We start from the raw sequence: 27,188 nt of genomic DNA, 5'->3' as shown, positions 1-27,188 counted from the left end.
GAAAGGTATTTTAATAATGTAAATTATGTGAAAAATAATGCGTTTTTCGAACCACCAAGCATGAGAGCATGTTCTAGTACACCCCCAAAACAAAATCAAGACTTTGTAAAAGAGCATAATAGGACCCCTTTAAAGCTCTGGCTCCCTCTAGTGTCACTGGCATGAATTCACCACGTTTTACAACTCAAGCACAGAGGCAAGGTTCTTTTATGTATTAGTCAAATAATTACTGTGTAAGTCCACAATGACATCTTTCTTTAAAACATGACAAACGCTGTTTAGACAATAGGACCCCTTTAAAGCTCTGGCTCCCTCTAGTGTCACTGGCATGAATTCACCACGTTTTACAACTCAAGCACAGAGGCAAGGTTCTTTTATGTATTAGTCAAATAATTACTGTGTAAGTCCACAATGACATCTTTCTTTAAAACATGACAAACGTTATCTGTTTAGACTGAAGACGTCAGTAAACAGTAAAAGACTCTTTATAGATACTTTTTGTGACGGCAAAATTATTTTTATTGGGGCAACACTTGTTTAATAACAAACACGTGGTCAGTGCTGTTTTAAAGTCTAATACATGAATTTAGAAAAAGATAAAGGTTTTGTTTACATTGTAATCATGCTTTACGTGTGAGAGTAGTACAGTAGGGTGACCATACGTGCCATTTTCCCAGGACGCGTCCTGGCCAGGATTTCTATATTGCCTAAAATATCTAGGTTTTGGCTTTGTTTGCGTGTGCAGACCGATCGGTGCATGACATCAAAGTACCATACAGACGGTTATGCTTTCGAAACGCTCTCGAGGTACTTTGGTGTCAAACACTGATCGGTCTGAGCCGCACTGCTTTTAAGTCGAACACACCTAATATGTACGCCTAAATTGCATCGCTTTGACCGTCGATCCCACCTTCTCACACGCCATGATTGGTCCATTATGTACAATGTGTGCATGTTATTGGTCAAACTACTTTTCGATCATTACCTTCAGCAAGCATGAAAACAGGAAAACAAAGCCAAAACAAATCCTGGCCAGGACGCGTCCTGGGAAAATGGCACGTATGGTCACCCTATAGTACAGTATTAGTATGTCAAAATCAGTAGGGGACACATTACAGAAGTATTAGTACACTTTTTCTTTTTTTCTACACTGAAAAAGTGCTGTGGAATACAACATTTTCTGATGAGCTCAGAGCTAAAATGTAAAATACAGTGGAAAATGTCCAGTATTAGGTGCACAAACATGTCCTGTCTGACAAGCTGAACAACTAACGGCAGACAAGTAACACCTGCTAGGTTAGGGTTGGATTAAAATGGGCGCCAAACATTCAGGATCTAATCTGTTTGAAAAAAGGAAGTCTATATAATAACTGAAGACAGTTAACCGTTAAAATTCCCATTCATCTCAAACGCAGAAGCAGCCAAACTAGATGTGGCCTTCCTGGAGGCCTCCTGTGAGCAGCCTGTGAGCCAATCACAATGATGTAAATGTCACCTAACTAATCATTCTGGAGCTGCAGGGAAAAAAAAAAAAATCCTGATGGCACCACAAGAACACAGAACATTTTATCAGAATGTGTAGACAAATTAAAACTGTTCATATGAATCCTACCCTGACATTCATCTTCTTAGAAGTGAGGGTACAATAATACAAAATAGTATAAATGCAGTATAAATGCATAATACATTTCAGAAGTGTTAAGAATTGATCTAAAAATGATAGAAAATGTATACAAAATTATGTACAAAAATAGATATCTTTTGTATGCCAATAAAAAACGATACCAGAGTTAGTACATTTTTAAAAGAGCCGATAGCAGAAAAAAATAACTAAGGCTTTTGTTTAGACTTAAGTGTCTATGAATGATTTAAAAGAAAGATTCCAGCAATAGAGCTGAGCTTGCATGAACATGCCTTGCCTAACAGGTAAACAACTACCCACAGAACAAGTAACAGCATGTTGGCAGACCAAAGTTAGATTAAACCGACGCCAAACACTGAAGGCCTACTGTAACACTAGGTATAATCCATTAAAACATATCTATTTGATTTTCCGGATGAATGGTCAGTTATGCTGAGTTACCCACATGAGTGGAGATTACTCAGAAATGTTTGACTGCTCAATAACAACTGACCAATCAAAATCAAGTATTCCAGAAAAAATGAATAATACAAATATAGGATGTTGGTGTATTTGCTAGCATTCTATGACATGGAATGTCAGTGTGAGCTAGAGAAAATGCTGATACTGAAATAGTGATCAAATACTGATGACGCTACCACGACTGAGGTGCCCTTGAGCAAGGCACCGAACCCCCAACTGCTCCCCGGGCGCCGCAGCATAAATGGCTGCCCACTGCTCCGGGTGTGTGTTCACTGCTGTGTGTGTGCACTAAGGATGGGTTAAATGCAGAGCACTAATTCCTAGTATGGGTAACCATACTTGGCCACATGTCATGTCACTTTCAAAATGACTTTTACATGCCTGTTTCATATTATTTGCAAAAAAAATAAAAATAAATGCTAATACCACTGATCATGTCATTTTGCATTAACACTCGAGTATATGATGTGGTGCTCTTCATCTGGTTTCTGAAAGAAAACAAAAGATGAATATCAGGAACTAAAACATGTAAAACAATGAAAAAAAGTGTGTGTATGTTTATATAAGTAGTGTTTGTGTGTATACCAACAGTCTGGTAATGTTCTTGTAATCTTTCCTGTATATAAACACTATAAATTGGCTCATGGTCAGCGGTTGAATACAAAGATAATTACAAGCACAGGACATGATAGCAAAAGCATGATGTTTTATTTGATCGTTTTAAATAACTTTCTTAAATACTGGCAAGTTGTACACACAATTTCTACCAAAAAGAGAATACCTACATCAGAGTATCGCTTTTGAAGGATATTTAGGGGCTTTTTTTTTTTTAAAACACTTTCATTTTTGTCTATGGAGTCTATGGCTGCAAAAAGTCACCTAGCAGTTCCGGCACTGCTTTCCTGGATTTGACTCACCACTGAATCATCAGCATTGATAATAAATGCTTTTGTGATTTGATGACTTACACTATTCATCACTGACTGTGACTGTGTTACAGATGCCTGTGGCTTTTCAGAAGCATAATCACAGTATTTAGTAAACCCTACTGACTCTTAAGAAATGAGAGCACATTTTTGGTATAATGTGTACGTTTCTTAAGTTGTCTGATTAAGTTGTTCATTGTAACCATGAACAACTGAAGCCTAAGCAAAAAAAAACACACTGAGTGAAATAGTGTGGTTTAAACTGCTTGAAAGGCCACATTATGCACAGACAAATAAGGACAAACAGTGACAGCAGCACAGGATGGCACATTTTCTGCTTCATCGCGTGTGCAAGCGCAAACAGATTTTCTCTCAGCATCTGTGGCTTCTGCAGACAGAGTCACTGCACACTGCAATACAGTGTCTTACCGTACTGTGAATACTGCGTGCACAAAATGTTGTCTCGGCATAAAGTACCTCTTCCTCACAAGTCTGAACTGTTTTAATAATAATAATAATAATAATAATAATCACATTTTCAAACTTTAAAAGCACTTTATAAATCTGAAATGGTATTTTAAAAACTGATATTGTAGCACTTTTTCAGAAAAAAAACAAAAACATGATTTTGACCCAGAAAGGTTAATATCATTGAATGAAAAAGGTAATACTTGCCTTCTGGTATTGCTTGTTTGCAGTTCCAGCGGTGAAAGTATACCAACCCTACAACTACAGCCAAGACCAGTATTAATAAGCCAGCTGATATCAGTGGAATAAGATGTGACTTCTGAAGGACATCTGTAATGAGAAATACATGTAAATGAATCCCGCAACTTCAGTCAAGACATTGTAGAATGCAGTTGATCTCTATAAACACCAACGAGAAGTCACAGACAGTGTAAACTGAAGACATTTGATGTGATAACAGAAAAGACAAAATGCAAAACAAACTCAAATCTGCTAATGCTTAAGTGACAAAGACAGTTAAACTACATAAAAAAAGACACTTGAGGTTACACATTTAAACACAATCTTTAGTTTAAAGATCTTAAAGGTAAACCAGCACAACAGTTGTTACCCTGCAGTACTGACAATCATTAACATCATTAACAACAAAAACTACTGAGCAGGGCTGCGTTTCTCGATAACGATTGATCTTAGGACTTAGAGCGTTTTCTACAAGTAATTTTACGATCTTTCGTTATTGTTTCACGTGCGTTTCCCAAAAATGCACTTAATGCAATTTTTTTTTTGGTTCAGTCATTCAGTTTAGATGTGTATTTCTATTTTTTCTGCACTTTTTAATTATTTCATTTATAAATTCATAGTACGATCGTTTTTACAAACTTCTTAGGCTTACGAAGCTTTTGGGAAATGCAGCCCGGCTCAGTAAATAATAGTCACAAATATCACAGCTGACATACCTTTACATCTGTGACAGAGTTGAGTGATGTCCAGATGTTGAGTTTGGTTGCTGATGGGATTGTTGAGCACACAGCTGTAGGTGTTTTTATCCTGATATTCCACCTCCAGAGGTAGAGAGAGACTGATGCTGAGATCAGACGCACTGATGCTGGACAATAAACTGTTTCCTTTGTACCAGGAGAGAGTCACATGACCCACATTCACCACTGAACACAACAATGAACAATTCTGACGTGATCTTTCAGATGGTGAAGAACAGTTTGAAGTGTTTCTGCTGATGACAGGAATGGGAACAGGAGCTAGAAATATTAGAGAAAGAATGTAAAATTAAAACGTTACTCTAAAAATGAAACAAACAACATAACTTTAATTTTACTCAACTATTATTTCTGTGTTATTTTATTAATTTACAGTAACTTTTAAAAAGTGATATTAACACCACCTTAGTTTTTGACTAGACATTTAATCTTACTCACCATAAACAGCAACTGTGAAACTCTTGTGCGAGATTATTCTGTTTCTGATGATCTGTAGTTTATAAAGTCCAGAGTGTTCAGTTCTGATGTTTCTGATGGTCAGAGATCCAGTTTGACTGTCCATCTGGAGTCTTTTCTCAAATGTTGTATTAGTGGCATCTATATAGATGTTCTGTCTGTTGATTTCAGCTATAACAGTGTCTGGATTGTCAGCTTTAAACATCCACATTATCTGATCATCTTTCTGTACTTTATCATCAGTGTTTAGAGTGACAGAACTTCCCTTCATCACTGATACTGATTTCACTGCATCTGTATCGCAAAGCACACCTGAAACACAACAAACATTTTTTATTCATGTTTGTTTGGTTTAAACAAGTTTAGAGAAAAATGCATGTCAAAATGAGCAATTCCACAAAAAACGCTTGTTCAAACAAATACGTGCCATAATACGTAATGATATACCACACACAAAAAAATAAATAAATAATACACCCTCTTCATGAACTGAACTGCAGTCCGTTGTTTATTCTTGCAGACAGGATGTTTTCCAGATGTTGAACTCCAGAACTGAACATGTCGATATAAGATAAAAATGGCTAATTTTGGAGTCAAACACCATATAATAGAATGAGGGGGGAAATACTTACCACGTGAGAACCAAATCCACAGACAGAAGAAAAAAGATTTATGAACCATATTCACAAAATCCGATCAAACTCCTCATGATTTAGTAGAGGCGATTGTTTGATTGATGAAATCCAAAAACATAAAATGACGAATTCGTTCCGTTCTTCTCAAACGATAAAAAAGTCGAAGTAGATATTAAAGTAAACACGCTTAAACAACGCCCATATCGAGGAATAACGTTAGTAACGTTTTCGCTTTATGTGCTCAAGATGGTAGAAAGCCGCTGATTCCTAAACCTGCCAATCTCCACCCCCAGGATGTGGATCCAACCACGCCCCCTGGATCTTGTGTTCTACAGTGAGTGGCTACTGCAGGCCATAGGCCTACAGTAAACCTGGTGTGGATATCAGTCATTGAGACGTCTTTGCAGTGGCTATATGAACATCAGGGAAAATTCAGCTCTTTCACTGACACAAACAGGATGAAGACTTTGAGCAGGAACTGTGTTGTAGTGCATATTTTTGCACGGATCGTTTTTATTTTGTTCAACTTGTGGTTTGCAGCTCTTCTCTCATCTTAACTCCTTTCTGACATTTTCCTCTCAGCAAATAAAATAATACCAATAATCCTTGTTGAGTACAGCTCTGATCAAGTTAAGTGTTTTTCATGAGTTCCTAGATCTCTAATATAAATACCAGTTTTATTATTTTACTTGTATTTAGACTGAAAAGTCTACATAAGTCTACACAAATTATGTAAAGTTATATTGAATAGTTAATGCCATTTCATTTCTATAGCCACTATTTCACACTATCTAGAAATGTTCTGACACTTTGGGTTTTGGTTGGCCACTATTTCCTGAAATGTTCTTATGTTGAAAGAAGTGTGTGTGATAAATGTGCATGTGTGTGTGAATAATATGCCTGTGCTATTCCTGTGTTTAACAAAAATAATTTAAATGCCATCCTTTATGTTCACAGTTCTATACTGCCAATTGTGATTTACACAAAGGAATCTACACAAATGCCTGGTGTTTTGTGGGAATTGTACAACTGGTTTCTATATTCAATCTCAGTTGACTCATTGTTCTCTCTCATGGGAACTCAAGGTCAAGGTCAGCCACCATCCTCAATGCAGACTTCTATTTCCTCAGAGCAACAAGTCCATGTAAGCTTTTCTGTCAACTATATTTTCTTTCTTCTAGCTTTTCCGCTATCACATGTGTGTCTCAGTTCTGTGCAACTTCCTCAACATGTGAGTGTGTTTCTGTTCAAGTCCACAGCCAATCATTTTTACAGCATCTATTGGCAGTTTCTGGTCAAAGTTCATCAGAACATCTTATTTTATTTGAATTTATACATTTATGTGATGAAGTGTGTTTTGTTTTAACGTAATGCTGTGACACATTTACTTTTTTCTTTCTACAGCACTGATACAGGCCCTAGGTTAATCTGCAGCCCTTTGGCCACAAACACTGTTTCCACAGCATGTTCTGCACACCTACTGCGTCTCATATCTCCAGTAATAGACAGCCGTACCACATCTGACAGCGCATCTCATTATGAGCAGAGCAGGTTATATGTCAGCATGCATGAAGCATTTGTTCTGTGCATTAAAAAAGCAAGGTCTTGTGCAGGTCTGCTTGGATGCAAAACAGAAATATGAACAGAAATAAGAAAGACTTTGTGGTAACAGACAGAATTATATATATATATATATATATATATATATATCTGTAATACTTTGCATTTACTTTTATTGCTTTATACCATTTTGTTTTCTCATTTTCTGCAACACTAAAGCCTGAATTTATAATTGGTGTGAATATTAAAGTGGTCAAATTATGAAAAATCTAATTTCCCCTTGATCTTTTGAAATACAGCATACTATATATCACTCAAAACGTACTCCTAAAAAGTCAATTTATTGGACCTAATCTGCAAAAATGGTTCAATTTCTGTTTCTGTGGTTCACTAATGCTCTTCATCTAGACTAGCTAAAGATGCTTCAATTGTGTTATTGATTAATAAAGGACTTTATTACTTTCCATAAAATAAACATACAGAAAGCTTCTTACAAGTTTAATCTTAATCATTTTTGTCTTGAGCTTTAGTCTTTAATATGAGCCTTATTCCAGAGTAAAAAATTATAAACTCTTGATTACTGTTTCATAATGTCACATAACTACATGTGACAGACTCACTTTTAACCACAAGTCACTTCCTGTAAACACTCTGAAAATGCCCAGTCTTTGTTTGGTACAATTTCCTACAGTACAAATGGCAGCTTAGAGCAATGCGTCGACTTTAATTACAGAAGAGCGGAAACTGACATCTGATGTTTTGTTTTTCCTCTCAGCAACAAGCAGCTGCAAGGTGGTACAATGGTCACAGTGGATGACATCTGCACTAAATGATCTTTATAGGGCTGCACAAACAAATGGTGTGATGGGGGGCTTTTATTTCCCTGCAACTACATACAACATCTGCTTTATATAAAGTGAAATTGCAGCATAAAAACAATGAAGTACAATAGTCTTTTTGTGAAGGCAGTGAATGAAGCATAACTCTCTGAAGACCATTAGGGGCGTTCAGGACTTGCGTCCATCAGCGTGGTTTTAATTCTTTTTCTATATGAATATGCACTAGTTGGATGTCTTTGATAATCACATAAATTTATCATAGGCCCATTACGGAAATAATTGGTATGTTGTATATAAGATGCTTTAAATACTGTCTAGCCCCCCTCTGGTGATGTTTGTTTAACTCTAAACATTACATGGATGCACAAGATGAAATTTGCTTTATTAGACATCAAAGTGAAAAAGTAAAGGACTGCTGCAAATCTTTTTAGGTAACAGATAAAAAAGTATTTCGCAATAACAGTCAACATTTAATATGTAGGCCCAATAATACAAATTAACATGTATATATTATTAAGTATATAATACAAAATCTAATTGAATTCAGTAACTCCTACACAGGAACTCTGGGTCTGCTGATATTCTCCTGAAATCTGCCTTTTGAGTTTTGAGTGTTGATATTTCACAGCTGTCTCGGTTCTGCCCACATCCAACAGTGATTTCTGTAGAGACAGAGAGAAACACACATTTCACAAACTAATCAGTAACTATAGGCTACTGTAAAAATATAGTGTCTAAAACCGAGAACCGGATTCAGAATTGACGGCTAGTTTGTGACAGTCTCCCGAGTAACCCGCAATAATTTTGCTCAACGGCGTCGCAACACAACTACTGAACAGTCGTGTTCAGATGAACTGTTTACTGACCTGTGGCAGATCTCCCATCTGAACGCAGTAGACTATCTGTGTATATTCTGACATGATTTTCTGTTCTGATGTCAGATCTACAAACACAAACACTTGGATCAGTGTGAGAAGATTTTGAGCGTATTTAAGCATTACACATACCTCATGATATGATCATCATTTATGATGACTAAATAAAGCAATATGCGTTCCTATGCTATTTCCTTTGACATCAAAACAGGATGTACTGCCTCTAGTGGATAGCACACCAATATACAGTGTTTGAAGTTTAAATGACTTGTAACTGTACCATATGTTTTCATACACAGTTTTAAAAATGTACAGTTTATGTTGTAAATAAACGGGAATTTACTTACTGATCTGTTTGAGCAGGTGGCCTAAACAATCAGGACTAATCAGAATTATTGTACTAAGTGCATTATTTGTCTAAGACCACATCATGAATAAACAAATCAGTATGAACCACAAGGAAACAAAACGTTTTTTCTCTGAGCTCCTGTGGTTTCCGCAGATGCATTATCTACTGCATACATACAGTGTATCATTGTAGTGTAAACACAAAATTTTAAACTGTAATGAGTCTCTTCCTCACAAGTCTGAAGTTTTAATACTAATGTTCAGATTTAACACTAATAAAATAGATTCTGATTCTGATACATTACTTCCAGCACATCTTTATAACACTTGATGTTGTCCCAGAAAGTCTCATATCATTTATTGAAATACTTGCCCTCTGATCTCGCTTGTTTGCCGATCCTGCGGTGAAAGTATATCACTCCCACAGCTAAAGCCATGACCAGTAATCTCACTACACCAGCTAGTTTCAGTGGAATAAGTTGTGACAGCTGAATGACATCTACAGTAATACATGTGCAGTAATTGAGTCCTAAAAGACATTGTAGAATGCTGTTGATCTCCATATAAGCTGTCATTATGAAGTCACAAACAGTGTAGAAGACATTTGATGTGTTGGTAAAAGAAAACAAACCAAAATCAGTGACAATGTGAGTTGACCTTTAAAATACATTTGAGAGTAACAAAATATTCATTATATACATTCAGTATATAATTATTAATGTCACTGCTAACGTACACGTGTGACAGACACGACTGGTGTCCAGATGTTGAGTTTGGTTGCTGATGGGATTGTTGAGCACACAGCTGTAGCTGTTTTTATCCTGATATTCCACCTCCAGAGGTAGAGAGAGACTGATGCTGAGATCAGACGCACTGATGCTGGACAATAAACTGTTTCCTTTGTACCAGGAGAGAGTCACATGACCCACATTCACCACTGAACACACCGGTGAACAATTCTGATTGGAGGATGTTTCTGAAGATGATACAAAAACATGCTAATACAAATTCTCAAAAGAAAGTCTAAGAAGTTACTTATTTGAAATTTTGAATTGACCCACAGCTAAAACAAAAGCCATTAGCCATTAGAACTAATAAAAGCTGTTGAATTTGTAGTTTTTGCTTTATGTAAGCCCACGCTATTCAATTAAGGTTACAACGTGGGTGGTTTTATTACTGTTAGTAGTAGTTATGTGGTTCATCTTTATCCCTTCCTTGAAAAAAAGAACCCAAAAATTCAGAACCAAATCAAGACAACCATACAGAAGCCAAAAAGCCACTTCTTGATGCTTGTTCTTTAGGAATATACATTTTTAGTGAAAATTGCCCTGCCCCTCACAGTTCAGCTACAATCAACATTAGTCTTTGAAATGTCTTCACAGCAGCTATATGCACATCAGAAAATGATGTCTTTCATAGACACAAACAGGATGAAGACTGTGACCTCTTTGTGCTGTACGGAAACATTACTCGTTCAACTTTGTGATTTGTAAATCTAATCTACATCTTCTTCCTGTCAATTTCCTCTAAGCAAGAAAAAACTATCCCTTCAGATTTTACAACTCCATAATTGATCAGCTCAATATTTTCATTACATGCATGTCATAAATCACATCCACAGAGTCCATTCGCAGCTGATCATTGAATAGCTCATTTCAATTCATGTCTATTCCCACTCGTTCACACTATCTAGAGATTTTCTGACACTTTGGGTTCTGGTTGGCCACTATTTCCTGTACAACAAAGAGACAGAAATCTATTAATGTTGAACATAACAGTAGCTCTGTTGAGGTTAATGTTCAAAGTCTTACTGCTACTGTCTATTAAACCATGTTTTACTAAATAAATCTGCACATATGTGCAGTGGACAATGCCCAGCACATCATGGGAACTTAGGATTTGTATGTTGTCTTGTGTCGCACCTCAGTTGACATCAAGACCAGGCTCCTATGAGTGAGAACTGTTAAGTTAGCTTACCGTTACTAGCTCTTCACCCACATACAGCATTTCCACAGCATATACCACCTGTACCACATGTGACCGGCTAAGACCACAGTGCATCTCATTTTGACTCATTTTGAACAGAGCAGGTAGTGTGTCACAGTGCATAATGCATCTCATGATGCTTTTAAAAAAGCAAAACAAGAACCAGTTTCGACTAATAAAGCAATAAACTAGAAATTTTGTGATGACACATTTTTATATCTTCAAAGTGTTTCCTAGAAATGCTACTTTAGCGCAGTGCTGTGAACATGCAACCATTCAGTGCTCTATTTACTAAAAACAATATTTTGTATCTTCCTTTAACATGTTGCATTTTAGCAATTAATGAATTACATGTATTATGCCGTTTAATTTCACATCTGCAGTTTTATTTATTCATTTTTGCAAACATGCACTAGATCGGGATTTCTTAACTCTGGCCATCGAGGTCCACTTTTCTGCAGAGTTCAGCTCCAACCTTGATCAAACTCACCTGTCTATAACGTTCTAGTAATCCTAAAGACCTTGATTCGCTTGTTCAGGTATGTTTGATTGGGTTGGAGCAAGAAAGTGGACCTAGAATGCCAGAACTCAGAACACCTCCACTAGACTTTAAATGTGGTCTATATCTCCCTCTGGTGCTCGTTCAGCATTTCAAGAACAGACAATACAAATAAAGTTACATTTATTTAATTATAAACATGACAAAACAATACCATGTAAGAGGCTGTGTTACGTCACAAAAAATTAACTAATTAATTAATTTTAAAAAAGTGACGGTGTACTGTGAATTTTTTTTTCTTTTTTTTATAAACAGATGTAACAGAATGACAGTATATCATATGCCAGGGAGCAAGACAACAATGTACCTTTTGAACAAATTCACAGTTTTTACAGCTTTTTTATTAGAAGAGTCAGAAATCATACACATATAGTGATTTAACTCTTCAAGAAAAATTCTAAAGAAAGGCTCTCGCTAACAAAATTTACATTTATGTGTAAAACATTTACCCAGGAACAAAATAAGGTTGAATAAATAAAAAAACACCTGACTGTTCACTCTCATGTGCATATCCTAGAATACAATTTTTATATTTCAAAGTGTACCGTAACTCTGTGGGTGTCTCGCGCGACTCGCAGTGATGACGTCATCGCTCGCTCAGGTCTGCAGAGACTCTTGCACTTGACAAAAAAATAATAATTTTTTTTTAATTTAAAAAAGACTCTTGCACTTCACATGTCTCGCTTCCCTGTTTCTGTATGTTTCTACAAGTCACAAGATTATGTATTTAAATTATGCAAGAATGTTCCCAAACACTATGACAGTGCAATCTTTGTGTGAGATAATGTGATTGTTGTCATATTTCTATAAAAATCTAAAATACATGTATTAAAGTAAAAATGGATGATAAATACGCCTTTCGTATGGAATTAAATAGCAAGCACTTTGAGTGTCTTGTTCATCATATTTATTTTTATATAAAGGCAACAGAACTGAAATCATACCATGTTAACCAGCAGCACAGCACGTGAGTGTGAATTACGCGATATCTGCCTTTGATCTCGTAGGTATCTTTTTTTTAAATTATTGCTATTATTATTATGCCATACATCAGAACAATACAATGAGAAACATTCAACTGTAAAGGAAAAATAGAAAAAGATGAACAACATTAATGTAATGAAACAGTGCCAGAGGACAGTAACAAAATAAGTAATCTCGTAGGTATCTGTCCACTTCCAGAGGTCAGAACTGTCCGTCTTGACTGCTCTTATTTCACTCCTCCCCTCACTGCAGCCGCCTACTCTCACCTACATTTCAGGCGAGGCGAGAAGCATCTCAAACAAGCCTTATATTTAACATACATTGGAAAGGTTTCCATGGCCTATCGCGAGATCTCGGCAAAAAGTCTCACAATTTATTTCCACAACATGATGCGTGATGATATACTAAGCCTGAAATAGCGCTCCGGAGCAGTATTCGAGATAGTGTGGATTTAGGTACATAAACATGAATTTAAACTTCATATATTGATCTGTTTTAACAAATGGATTATGTATAATTTGAATTATTGTAGCCTACTAGTTTAACTAACAACAAGAATAAGGTACATGACTGAGCTAAACACTGGAGGAATGCACTTGATTTTTACATCTTGTCTATAGCGCCCTCTGGTGACTGACTGATATAAACTGGCTGTATTATGTCTAAGATACTTAGCATTTCAGAAGTGACAATACTTACTGTACTTTTGGTTGTTGTTTTAAATATTCCCTTTTTTCAAATGGTCTATTTTTTTTTAAAACAGTCTTTAAAACATCCCCCATGTTTGTAATGGTATTTGCAGTGAAAACCATTAGAACGTCTGTGATGGATTCTATTGTTTTTTCAGCAGGGCCATGAGACATTCATACATCCTGACAGCTTTCAACACCCATCTGTTGTGTGTGGAAATCACCCAAAATTTACAGTCACAGTCAAGTGGGCCAGAAGATTTCTAGAAAGCATCTGGCTTTTATAATAATCACTTCAACAAGGTAACTAAGGCACATGACAGTGTCAAAGACATCACGTGCACTAGATTTTAAATCTTGTCTATAGCGCCCTCTGGTGACTGACTGAAATAAACTCGCTGTATTATTTCTAACGTTTCAGGTGCAAGGAGTTTGAACAAAGTGGCAATCCTTACTGTACTGATAAAAAAAAAAAAAAACATTATTTAATATTTTCGTATTTATTTTTTGTATTTGTATTTGTTAAGTCTTTTCTTAACTTATTTCGTCTCGCGGTGATGACGTCATCGCACTGTCCGTTTGTCTGAAGTGAGATGAGTTTTGTGGTATATTTACACAAACAAAAAAAGATATGTTTTAGTTACATGATTAAAATTGAAATATATACTTTAGACGTTACTGCTAGATACGTCCTAATGAGCCTGTGAGGAGCGGGGCGCGGCTTTTTAAATCCACCACAAGAGTTACAAAAACGTGAGTAAGTTATCTTGCACAGTCTCTTTTATGTATCTATAGACTAATAATATGTAGGTAAATATGACTCTGGAAACATGAAACATTTTAACAGTTTTATGATTATTGTAGTTACTGCACATACAGAAGACTAACAAATTAAGGATCTTACACTTTTGTTGTTATGAATATAGTTAGTAGAGATTATATTAAAGGGGTCATATGATGCTGCTAAAAAGAACATTATTTTGTGTATTTGGTGTAATGAAATGTGTTTATGCGGTTTAAAGTAAAAAAAAACCACATTATTTTCCACATACTGTACATTATTGTTTCTCCTCTATGCCCCGCCTTCTGAAACGGGGGTGTGGCTGACTCTTAACTTTTATAAAGAATATCTCTTTGGATTTGAGACTTTAGTCTTTGCAAATGTACAGATCTTCTTTATGCACCAAGAGCTTGTAACACTCCAAAGAGAAAGGAAAAAATGAAATCGCATCATATGACCCCTTTAAAATGTAAAAACGTTTCACAAGAAAAGGAGCCCTTAATGAACACATGAAAATCCACAGTGGGGAGAAGCCGCACACATGTGATCAATGTGGGATGAGTTTCAGAAAAAAAGGATCTGTTAAGGAACACATGACAATCCACACTGGAGTGAAGCCGTTCGCATGCGACCAGTGTGGAAAGAGTTTCAGAATTGCCGTGTGGAGTAGTTTTGTGATGGATGGATGCACGTTTTTGGGCTTCAAAAACAGGGGCACCATTCACTGCCATTATACAGCTTGGAAGAGCCAGAACAATTTTAAATATAACTGTGATTGTGTTCGTCTGAAAGAGGAATGTCAGATACGCCTAGGATGCCTTGAGGGTGAGTTTTCATTTTTGGGTGAACTATCCCTTTAATAAATGCATCAAAATAAACATTTTATAGCAGTTGTATTTTTTCTGATATTACTTCAGGGTTCACTTTTTAATGTCTCTAAATTTTATGATTTACTCAAAATTAAACCTATCTTACTTTTATTTTAGACCTGATGGAAGAGAAGGAGGAGAGTGAAGAACTGAGTGAAGTGGAGGAGAAACGTCATCATGTCAAAACTGATCTCAGAAAATCGTTGAGTCGCTCACAGACTAAAAGTAATTTATTGAAAAGAAGAGCCAAAAAGTCTTTCACCTGCCATCAGTGTGAGAAGAGTTTAACAGAAAAACAAAGCCTGAAGACACATGAAAATCCACACTGGGGAGAAGCCGCACACATGTGATCAATGTGGAAAGAGTTTCACATTAAAAGGAACCCTTAATGAACACATGAAAATCCACACTGGAGAGAAGCCGTACGCATGTGTTCAGTGTGGGAGCAGTTTTGCACATCAAGGGGGCCTTAAAAGTCACGTGAAAATCCACACTGGAAAGAAACCACACACATGTGATCAGTGTGGAAAGAGTTTCAGACAAAAAGGATCTCTTAAGGGACACATGAGGATCCACACTGGAGAAAAGCCGTACTTGTGTGATCAGTGTTGGAAGACTTTCAGAAAGGCGTGTACTTATAAATCACATCTGCGTTCTCATTCTGGAGAAAGACCGTTTTACTGTGATCAGTGCGGTAAAACATTTTTTAGGACAGATGCACTGAAGAGCCACCTGAATGTTCATTCAAAGGAGAAGCCTTACATGGGTTCTTTGTGTGGAAAGAGTTTTTCTCAGCTGGGTGCTTTAAAAATACACCAGAAAAGACACAATAGTGTGAAGGATCATATGTGCTTTGATTGTGGGAAGACTTTTGTTAGAGATGCTGAACTGAAACTGCACCGGAGAATCCACACTGCTGAAAAACCTTACCAGTGTTCACACTGTGACAAGAGATTCAGTCGGTCACAATATGTGAAAATACATGCGAGGATCCACACTGGAGAGAAACCTTACATGTGTTCACACTGTGACAAGAGATTCTATCATTCAGGATCCCTGAAAGTACATGAGAGGATCCACACTTGAGAGAAGTTGTATCGCTGCCTTCCATGTGGGAAGGTTATCTTCTTAACTCAGTCATCCAAAAACCAAAAGGTTTGAAATAACAGTATAGTTCATCTTTAGATCCAGAAATGCAATACTGTGTCCTCACCAAACATGACCCAATAAAACATTGAGCAATAAAATCTGTGATTTCTATATAAATCTGTGACAGGACAATGAAACATCGTCTGAAGTTGTTACCGTGAACAGAGTTAATCTTCAAGACCAACAGTTTCAAGTGTGAGATGAAGATAATAAACTCAAAAGACAGATCTCCTCCCAAATGAACAAAATCGTTATTCTTGTTTAAGATTTTACTTCGTATTATTTAAATCATTATGCTTTATTAAGATTTTGTTCCATTCACATTTCTTTTTATGGAGTGATTTTAGTGAGTGAATAAAATAAAAGTAGAATAGAGTGTGTACATTGTTCGAGTTGTTTTTTTTTTGTTAACAACTCTTTATTGAATTTTCTTCTGGGATGTGCATTTGTTACAATTTAATCAGACATGGCTGAAATACTAGGGTATAAGATGTGTTATGTCAATGCTTGAACAAAGAGATATCTTTAATCTAGACTGAAACACATCATTCAGCCCAAAAGATCTGAGTGCTGGAGCTTAAGAAAGCTTTCCTTTCCTGAACAAAGTAAAGCAAAGTGTTCTTGATACAAGAACAGACTTTGCTATATTTATATGATATCTGTGAGTAAACTTTTTTTTTTATTGAATTTTCTTCTGGGAATAGTAATATAAAACAAACAGCAACTGTGTAAATTTAGAACCCACCGCAACCCTGGTAGACTTAAAAAGAAAAATAAATAAATAAATAAAAATAATAATCATAATCATAAAAATAAAAATATGTATATATAAAAAATAAATAAATAAATAGTAATAATAAAAATAAATAAATTAATAATAATAGATAAATAAATAGCAATAAAATAATTTTTACAAAGATTTTAGAAAAGCTGACACCACATTAAAAGCTGAATGCCATAAATTTACACTTTTCACATTAGATCCATGTATACGAGAAGTTGAGAGTTCCATCGAGATAATGTCCAACAAATACACATTGTTCGAGATGTTTTTGACTGTCTTGTTCCTACTAGAAATGAAGTTCTTTGCTGCATGTAGTACACACATAAGCTTATATTCTCAAGTAACTGTCGTGCTGTTAAGTGATTTAAGTGGTCTAAAGTCACATAGGTCATAGACGCCCTTCTTTAGTCTATTCTCTGTTTAAGAACAGATATTAGATTCATATTTACTAAGAATGATGAATAAGAAGAAATAAACATTTTGTGAATACCGGTGATTGTGTGAGTCTTTCTGTGTCTCTTCTGTTTTGGGGAAAAGAACTGCAACTTGCTGAAAGAAACTTCACCTTGAGGAAGAGTTGTGTGTTGGCACATGCAATCTCTTTTCCTTTGAAGAGTAGAGCTGACTCTTGCTCTTGACATTGTAAACACATTTCTTTTCAGTAAAGTTTTCTTTGATTGATAGAAATCTTTGGTCTATGAGTCTTAACTGTACTTCCTCTACAAAACGTATCACTCTTGTTTCATTTACTCTCGTTCATAAAGGAAAGTAGAGCACTTTTTACGTGTAAATATTCACTACCAAAAACGACTAAAAAGATGGGTGTAATTTTGGATTTGTTTTGATGTAGGCTACTATTGATGTGCTATTGGTGTTTTATTCATCTCATATTGTAGAAATTGTGTTTTTATATTCTTTAAGCCATCGTACAGAGATAGAAACAATATAAAATGGGAGGAAAAATTATATTGCAAAATTATAGCGTTCTCACAAGAAACTTCGAGTTCTTTTGTGATAGAAAAAATAAATTCAGTTTGAGCTAGTAGATATTCTACAAAATACCTGAATGCTATTTATTTTTCAATAAATAAAATAACTAAATTAATTGAGAGGGTATAAAAAGGAAGGGAAAATATGTTATTCTGATGCACACTCCATACCAGTCGGTGGCGGTAATGCACCAATTCGTTTCCAATTAAACCTCAAAAGAAGCAGTGGAAGCAGCCTTTCTGTGAAGGGTCGCTTCTGTATTGTTTTCATCGGGTAAGCTCTACTTGTGCGTCTGTTCTGACGTCTGCAGGCTGAAATAAATATTTAGCGTAGAAGCCAACGATGTGCGAAACAAGTTCATTCTTAAACACATGAGCAATCTTGTGTGTTTGTATTTGCGTGTGAAAGATCGCGTTTTATGTTTGGAGCGATAGTTTTATTGTTAACTGAATGTCACTTGATCAAAAGTCGAGGTGTGATCTGTGAGGGGAATTCATGGGAATCGGTCACAAGTAGTGCTGCAGCGATTTTATTTGAAAACTATCTTTTGTCATTTACCTTTGAAAATCAAATCTGTAGTAATTACTTTGTTAAAATCAAAGTATATATTAAGTGTTACTGCTAAATACTTCATATTGAGCTTTAAAGAGCTATGCAGACCTTTTTTAAATCCATCATCAGATAAATGAATATGCAGATAAATTTGAAGGAAGTTTGACACCAGAAACATGAAATTAGAAAACCTTAAATAGCACGAAAAACCACTAATTTCATGTTTGATATAATATATTATGCTGCTGTATGTAAGTTATTTACCAGTTGTGGTGGTTAATAAAATGTGACCCTGGACCACAAAACCAGTCATAAGGGTCAAATCTGTAGTAATTACTTTGTTAAAATCAAAGTATATATTAAGTGTTACTGCTAAATACTTCATATTGAGCTTTAAAGAGCTATGCAGACCTTTTTTAAATCCATCATCAGATAAATGAATATGCAGATAAATTTGAAGGAAGTTTGACACCAGAAACATGAAATTAGAAAACCTTAAATAGCACGAAAAACCACTAATTTCATGTTTGATATAATATATTATGCTGCTGTATGTAAGTTATTTACCTGTTGTGGTGGTTAATAAAATGTGACCCTGCACCACAAAACCAGTCATAAGGGTCAATTTTTCGAAATTGAGATTTATACATCTTCTGAAAGCTGAATAAATAAGCTTTCCATTGAGGTATTGTTTGTTAGGATAGGACAACATTTGGCCGAGATACAACTATTTGAATATCTGGAATCTGAGGGTGCAAAAAAATGTAAATATTAAGAAAATCGTCTTTAAAGCTGTCCAAATGAAGTTCTTAGCAATGTATATTACTAATCAAAAATTAAGTTTTAATATATTTACTGTAGGAAATTTACAAAATATCTTCATGGAACATGATCTTTACTTAATATCCTAATGATTTTTGGCATAAAAGAAAAATCAATCATTTTGACCCATACAATGTATTTTTGGCTATTGCTACAAATATACCCCAGCGACTTAAGACTGCTTTTGTGGTCCAGGGTCACAAATGGTGTCACATAGAAAGGAAGCTGGAAAAACTACTGTAAAGATGAGTGTCATTTGAATTTGTTTTGCTGTAAGAGTTTGTCATTACTCAAAAATACAAAAAAATAATAATAATATAGAACAGTTTTATACTTTTTAGCATGTATCTAGAATCAAATAATCTGTTTCTATTGCAAACCCTGATAGCACACGTACATCATGGAGATCTCTATTTGACGTCTGCATTTACATCTGCAAGACATTTTTTTTTTAGCGTTTGCTCATCTGCAATACGTCTATAGGACGTTTCCTATCACAGATGTCAAATAGACATTTAGAAGATGTCTTTAAGATGTTTATGATTTAGAATGTATGTAAAACTGACATCTTAAAGATGTTTGTACACAGCAGATGTTTTCCAGATGAAGCGATCTTTAACAGACATCTTGCAGACGTACGTGTGCTGTCTGGGAACACTTAAAATAAAGTGATATCTGTACTGATGATGCTGTAAGGCTCGTTTCAGGAGTATCACAGAGCTGCTTAAAAGTGTCTTTATTTCCATTTCAGTAGTTCCGCTTTTCACCTCATTCATTATGCTGATGTGTTCAGATCATGCTTAAATTGCTTCTCAAAGCTCATTTCATTGGTGCAGCAGACCAAGACAAACTACATGATCACTACTTTTGATATTTACAAGATATACATCTAACTGCATTTATTTTCTCATAGTCTGTGATAAACCACATTTCATATAACGACAAATAACTAAAAACAGTGAAAAAAGTTCATGTAAATGACAAGTTAAATTACCTTTAACTCAGTTGGACTGTGATTTGTGGCTTACAAATCTCTACACGTTTCTTTTGTAATCTATCTCTTTTAAAGGGTTAGTTCACCCAAAAATGAAAATTAGCCCATGAATTACTCACCCTCAAGGCATCCTAGGTGTATATGACTTTCTTCTTTCAGACGAATCCAATCGGAGTTGTATTAAAAATTGTCTTTGATCTTCCAAGCTGTTTAATGGCAGTCAGCGGGTGTTGCAGTGCATCAGTCCAAAAAAAGTGAAATAAAGCTCATCCATACATAATAAAAAGTGCCTCACACGGCTGTGGGGGGTGAACAAAGGCCTCCTGTAGCGAATCGATGCATTTTTGTAAGAAAAATAACCATATTTAAAACGTAATAATCACTTTAATCTAGCTTGCGCCAATAGTTGTACACGGAAGCAGTTCCGGGCTGATGACGTATGAGGTCGGCGTTCATGGGCTAAATTTCATTTTTGGGTGAACTAACCCTTTAAGTTTCTGCTTGCATGGAATAAGTTGTAATGTAACTTCTTGTAATGTACACACACCATTCGCTACTTCTGAAGGGATACAAATAGCCTGAACATAGATGGTTGGGTTATTCTTCTGTTTTTTTAATTCTTACATTATATTTAGATTTTTTTAAGTTTCTTTGTTAGTAAGTTTGTATGGATTTAGAACAATAAAAATAAATTAAGTAACTTTTTAATTTAAGTAACAATTTGATATACTGATAGTTAAACAAAATATAAATGCTTACAATGTTCGAATTCATGAAAACGTCAATTAAGTAACTGATTTACATTTGATTTTAGGCAGATCTGCATCTCCTACCACAGAACAATTCAAAAAGAGTCCAAGTGATATAATTTCCTGTAATTTCCTGCAATTTCCACTTGTGGGGTGTAGTGACATCAACTTGAATTTGAAGATATGTTCTGATTTTTATAAAGAGGAAAATTATATAACAAGGTTGAAGGAACAATGCTATTGCGTAATATTGTATAGCATTTTTCTACTTTCTGTTATTACTTCAAGGTTCACTTTTATGTCCTTTTCCTTCACATTTCTCGCTTGGTTTATATGATTTGCTGAAAATTAAACCTTTCTTACTTTCATTTTAGACCTGATGGAAGAGAATGCAGAGAGTGAAGAACTGAGTGAAGTGGAGGAGAAACATCATGTCAAAATTGAAGAAAAATCTTTGAGCTGTTCGCAGACTACAAGTAATTTTTTATTGAAAAGAACAGCCAGTACATTTTTTACCTGCCCTCAGTGTGGGAAGAGTTTTCTAAACAAGCAAAGTTTTGAACTTCACATGAGAGTTCATAATGGAGAAAAACCATTCACATGTGATCAATGTGGGAAGAGTTTCACACTAAAAGGAACCCTTAGGGATCACATGAAGATCCACACTGGAGAGAATCTGCACACATGTGAGCATTGCGGGAAGAGTTTTACAAAAAGAGGAGCCCTTGCGGATCACATAAAAATCCACACTGGAGAGAAACCACACACATGTGATCAGTGTGGAAAAAGTTTCACAAAGAAAGGAGCCCTTAAAGATCACATAAAAATCCACACTGGAGAGAAACCGCACACATGTGATCAGTGTGGAAAAAGTTTCACAAAAAAAGGAGCCCTTAAAGATCACATGAAAATCCACACTGGAGAGAAACCACACACATGTGATCAGTGTGGGAAGAGTTTCAGAAAGTCATGCACTTTTAAATCACATCTGCTTTCTCATTCTGGAGAAAGACCATTTAACTGTGATAACTGTGGTAAGAATTTTTTTAGGGCGGATGCCCTGAAGGACCACTTGAAAGTTCATACAAAGGAGAAGCCTTATGTATGTTGTTTTTGTGGAAGGAGTTTTGGTCAAATAAGTAGTTTAAAATTACATCAGAAAAGGCACAGCGGCGTGAAGGATCATATGTGCTTCGAGTGTGGAAAGACTTTTGTTAGAGATGCTGAACTGAAGCTTCACCAGAGCACTCACAATGGAGAAAAACCTTTCCAGTGTTCACACTGTGACAAGAGATTCAAACGGTCAGAATATCTGAAATCACATGAGAGGATCCACACTGGAGAGAAGCCGTATCACTGCCCTCCATTTGCATGGGTTGTTCTCAAATGAGCAATATATTTAAAAAGTTTTATTATATACCATTTGCATTTGCATGGGTTGTTCCCAAAAGAATAATATATTAAAAAAGTTTTATTATATACCATTTTGTTTAAAATATATTTCAAATCATTATGCTTCCATATGATTTTTGTATTTTGTCCAATTTAAATTTGAATTTCTTATAATGCATGTGTATCTCATTTCATTACTTTTTATGGAAACCATACATTTCTAAAGTTTTCTGTGCTCATATAAGCAGAAAAAGAGCAGCTGGAACAAAGACAAGCAGTTTGACTTAGTGCAGTCCTTTCTCTTACTTTTGTTTGATGTGTAATTTTGAAGAGTTCTTGTCGCTGTAAAGAATTTGGCACGCTTTTCATAATCTATTGTCAATTCCCTGATAGCACACGTACATCACGGAGACGTCTATTTGACGTCTGCATTTACATCTGCAAGATGTATTTTTTAGTGTTTGCTCATCTGCAATACGTCTATAGGACATTTCCTATCAGGTGTCAAATAGACGTTTAGGAGATGTCTTTAAGATGTTTATGATTTAGAATGTATGTAAAACTGACATCTTAGAGACATCTGTCAGATGTTTGTACACAGCAGATGCTTTCCAGATGAAACGATCTTTAACAGACATCTTGCAGACGTGTGCTATCTAGCTTTCGCCTCCCAGTGATGACATCACATCAAGCGCCCTTACTCAGTGTTTGGTTTTCTGAGGCGGCCAGCTTGGTGTTTTGCTTATTTATATAATAAAGAAGACACAATTTGCTTAAGAAACCATTTTAAATGAGTGGTTGCTGATTTGTTTTATTGGGTATTGTGTCATCTGTGCGTCTTTTATTAATCTTTTTCATCTATTATGAGTATGGTGTTTTACTAAACCTTTAAAGACGTACGTAAATGTAAATGAAGTTTGACAACACACATTGGAAACACACAAATATTGTGGGGTTTAGTAATGACCGGCACTTGTATGTATAATGAAAGAAGAGTTAACATATTGTCACTCATTGGCCCGATTAACCTGAAGCACTCAAAACAAGCACTACAAAATAAAAGAACACAAATTACCTACACTCCATACTTAATGGCATTTAATGATTTATCGTTTAAGTAGATTACATTTTCATGAAAACATCTTGTGGCGTCATTGTTACATTCATGCATGTTATGGCTGTGCTTTCGTTGCATTTACACAATTTGTCCATCAGGTGCAGGCCCGTAGCCAGCTATGAGTTCACCTAGGTCCAAGGGTGTTGTGTAATATGGAAATGAAATAATATATATGTATTGAATGTATTTATATATATGTACATGTATATGTATATGTGTGTGGCTGTACATACACATATGTAGTTGTTTTTTGGTGTTTGGCTTAGTGTTATGTTAGAATCATTATTATACTTTATTTATTTTGTTTTCATTTAAATGTTTAGTTTTGAAATGTTGTTGTATGCATTTGTCATTTTTATTGAATTTATTTTATTTTCTTAAGTGTGTATATATATAGTATTTATAGAGTTTTAGCTTTTAGTTTTAACTACTTTTTCTTATTTGTAAGTCGCTTTGGCTAAAAGCGTCTGCTAAATGACTAAAAGTAAAAGTAAAGTAAAAGTAATATTCGGTTCCTGTGAAAAACTGTTCCAGCTGGTGGAGTTAACGTGAATAGTCATTAGTTCGCTTGTTGTGGGCGTGTCCTTGAAACAAGCAAACGAATGGAGCTGAAAATATTAGTGCAAGCTCCTCAAATAGCTACTTGTTTAATGGATTATTTTGAACAGGTAATGAAGTGTCAATGTTAAGCATTGAAGCATTAATTGCAACAGTGTCAAAACAATGCAGTTTGTGTAATATGATAAATCGTCTGTAAGCTGTTTTACTTGATTGATTTCAGGCACACAGCAAAACAATAAGCGAATAACCTATGCTAACCTTGGGTAATATAGTTTCTTATTTTTATACATTTAATTTGTGGGGCATTAATTGTAGTTTGAATAGTTTGATTAGCCTATAGTTGGCTACTGGTGACTATTACTGCAGTGTGTTCACAACAGTGCTTGAAACAGATATATCTGCCGCCTAATAAATAAAGCTATAGACCAATTTAGAGTAGACGTCACAGTTACGTCACTTGCAGCTGCGCGCGCATAGTGGTTGCAGCAAAACACTGGGAACAAGTGGAGATAAATGGGTAAAATCCATGGAATAAAAGAAAAAATATCGTTGAATAACAGTGCTTATCGCTGGGTGACAAGCTCTTGTAATATGCGGAGAACATTTTGAAAATGATATCTAATCAATATAATTTATAATCTTTTTAAACCTAATTATATTGTACCCTATCCGTGAAATTCTCTAGCCATAAAGGCTATCTCTCCCGGGTTTTCTGCAACCATGATGCGCGCGCATCCTGAATGTTTACAAACCTATAATTGGTCTATAAGCTAGCTATCCTGTGTCATTTATAAAATCTTGTTTAGTTTGTATATAGCCAGTGTTTCTGTTACCTAAATAAGCTACAAACATACATACTGAGAACAATTTTTCTTGCAGTTAAAATGTTAATATTGTAATCATTATCATTTGTAATTGATTATATAATACAGTGCATAAACCTTAAAGCATTGTTCTGATGCAGTCTTCTTGGACAGGTCAGCAGCTACTCCAAGAATAGTATTTTTAAATTTGGGTAAGAAATATGTCTCATCATCACCAATGTTATAATATGTCTTTGATTTGCTTTTGTGATGTTTCCACATATATTCATCATCATGTACAGTCACTGTCTGTTTCAGATTGGATGAGAGAGCTGAAATCACTGGTACAGTAGTTGATCATGAACTGGACATACATGGAGGCTGTTCTGATCGAGTGCCAATAAATATCTCAGGCACTCACTTAATTTTGCATTGCTTCATTCCACATGCATACTTTCACACAACTTTCCTGGTCTTTTCAATTTGAGTTATATTCATAAAGCAATTACATCTGTACTTGTCATAGTAACATTTAATGAGCCAATCAGCAGATATGGGGATGGTTAGGAGGCCATGATGGTCAGAGGCCAATGGGCGAATTTGGCCAGGATGCCAGGGTTACACCCCTACTCTTTTTCAAAGGACATCCTGGAATTTTTAATGACTACAGAGAGTCAGGACCTTGATTTAACGTCTCATCCGTAAGACGGTGCTTTTTGTCAATATAGTGTCCCCGTCACTACACAGGGGCATTAGGAACCACACAGACCACAGGGTGAGCACCTGTGGCCTCACTAACACCTCTTCCATCAGCAACCTAGTTTTCCCAGGAGGTCTCCCATCCAGGTACTGACCAGCTCAACCCTGCTTAGCTTCAGTGGGTAACCAGTCTTGGGCTGCAGGGTGATATGGCTGCTGACAAATGGTCAATATATACGAAGAGACACGAGGATCCACACTAAAGAGAAGCCGTTCACATGTGATCAGTGTGGGAAGAGTTTCACACGAAAAGGACATCTTAACAAACACATGAAAATCCACACTGGAGAAAAGCCGTACTCATGTGATCAGTGTGGGAAGAGTTTCAGAACATCAAGTGTTTTTAAAATTCATCTGCGTACTCATTCTAGTGAAAGACTATATAACTTTGAGCATTGTGGTAAACATTTTTTTAGGACAAGTGCCCTAAAGAGGCATCAGAAAGTTCATACAAAGGAGAAGCCTCATGTGTGTTCTTTGTGTGGAAAGAGTTTTAGTCAGAAGGTTGCATTAAAAATACACCAGAAAAGACACAGCGGTGTGAAGGATTATGCTTGCTCTGAGTGTGGGAAGACTTTTTTTTACAGATGGTGAAGTGAAAATGCATCAGTCAGTTCACACTACAGAAACACCTTATAAATGTTCACACTGTGACAAGAGATTCAAACGGTCACAATGTCTGAAAATACATGAGAGGATCCACACTGGAGAGAAGCCGTATCACTGCCATTCATGTGGCAATTTTTTCTTTCAGTTATCTTCTCTAATCTATCATAAAAAAGATGCATGTCTGAAATTACAGTAAGTAGTTCAAGTGTTGATCTGTACTTCCAGGCGTGATGCTGTGTAGAGCCGCATCAAGCGATTATTTTGATAATCAATTAATATGAGATTATTAGAATGATTAGGCCTAATTGACTCACTGTTGATTATTTCAGAGATTTATCAGATTATCAGCTAGAATTACGAATACTATTCAATTATTTATTACAATACAAATAAATATTTTTATAAATATTTTTTATGTATTCTTCAATAAAATGGATTTCATAGGGCCTTATTAATCTTGGCTGTCACATCAGTAAGCTGTAAAGGGAATGGAGACGGCAAGCTGAGGCAAGGATCTAAATGTAGGGGAATTTTAATAAAGAGACAGGAAAACACTAGAGAAAGGAATGCGAGAACTCTTAACACCAAACAATGACTGAAAAAGCACAAGAGAAACACAAGGGCTATATATATACACACAAGGGAAACAAGCTTAACAATATAACAAGGAATTGGAGCAGGGAAAACACTTCAAAATAAGAGTCCATGACACAAACACTGGAAATATATAACACTGCCCATGATGTAAACCAACATTAACTGTACTGTGTTAATAGAAAGTCAGACAATATAAATATTTTTATTATGAAGTATTTTTCCAAAATTGATTTTGA

General features: G+C 35.6%; 2 protein-coding genes and 2 pseudogenes across 3 annotated transcripts; 3 read left to right on the top strand and 1 right to left on the bottom strand.

Moving 5' to 3' along the window:
- Window positions 1-16,235, top strand: part of LOC107720980 (gastrula zinc finger protein XlCGF57.1-like) — a 51,586-nt pseudogene extending 35,351 nt beyond the window's left edge.
- LOC107720999 (SLAM family member 5-like) lies at window positions 2,442-5,950 on the bottom strand. 2 transcript variants are annotated; one of them, XM_016528844.1, is made up of 6 exons: window positions 5,582-5,950; window positions 4,932-5,261; window positions 4,455-4,754; window positions 3,706-3,828; window positions 3,460-3,527; window positions 2,442-2,592 (listed from the first exon to the last, which is right to left on the bottom strand). In XM_016528844.1, exons 1-6 carry the CDS (start codon window positions 5,628-5,630, stop codon window positions 2,542-2,544), a joined length of 921 nt encoding a protein of 306 aa, XP_016384330.1. In that variant the 5' UTR covers window positions 5,631-5,950; the 3' UTR covers window positions 2,442-2,541. The 2 variants fall into 2 exon arrangements, with proteins under 2 accessions (XP_016384330.1, XP_016384331.1); XM_016528845.1 differs by lacking the exon at window positions 3,460-3,527 and having other exon boundaries at window positions 2,443-2,592; window positions 5,582-5,949.
- Window positions 16,236-18,183: 1,948 nt separating the features above from the next.
- LOC107720979 (gastrula zinc finger protein XlCGF8.2DB-like) lies at window positions 18,184-22,504 on the top strand. The gene is made up of 2 exons (XM_016528821.1): window positions 18,184-18,270; window positions 21,489-22,504. Exon 2 carries the CDS (start codon window positions 21,494-21,496, stop codon window positions 22,502-22,504), a length of 1,011 nt encoding a protein of 336 aa, XP_016384307.1. The 5' UTR covers window positions 18,184-18,270; window positions 21,489-21,493.
- A 2,842-nt stretch (window positions 22,505-25,346) lies between these two features.
- On the top strand, window positions 25,347-26,551 carry LOC107720978 (gastrula zinc finger protein XlCGF49.1-like; annotated as a pseudogene).
- The last annotated feature ends 637 nt before the right edge of the window (window positions 26,552-27,188 follow it).

This window comes from Sinocyclocheilus rhinocerous, unplaced genomic scaffold (genome assembly GCF_001515625.1).
Source record: "Sinocyclocheilus rhinocerous isolate Xijiao unplaced genomic scaffold, SAMN03320098_v1.1 scaffold1623, whole genome shotgun sequence".
Lineage (NCBI taxonomy): Eukaryota > Metazoa > Chordata > Actinopteri > Cypriniformes > Cyprinidae > Sinocyclocheilus > Sinocyclocheilus rhinocerous.
Note: the sequence above shows the minus strand (reverse complement) of the source record. Positions and strands in the feature narration are given on the sequence as shown.

What these genes read in the sequence shown, in the direction of transcription:
- LOC107720999 (XM_016528844.1), bottom strand. Translation starts at nt 5,630, where the DNA reads ATGGTTCATAAATCTTTTTTCTTCTGTCTGTGGATTTGGTTCTCACGT. An exon ending in TTTCACAGTTGCTGTTTATG is followed by an intron (nt 4,755 to 4,931) that starts GTGAGTAAGATT and finishes TAATATTTCTAG; the next exon opens with CTCCTGTTCCCATTCCTGTC. An exon ending in ACTCTGTCACAGATGTAAAG is followed by an intron (nt 3,829 to 4,454) that starts GTATGTCAGCTG and finishes TTCTCATTACAG; the next exon opens with ATGTCCTTCAGAAGTCACAT.
- LOC107720979 (XM_016528821.1), top strand. Translation starts at nt 21,494, where the DNA reads ATGGAAGAGAATGCAGAGAGTGAAGAACTGAGTGAAGTGGAGGAGAAA.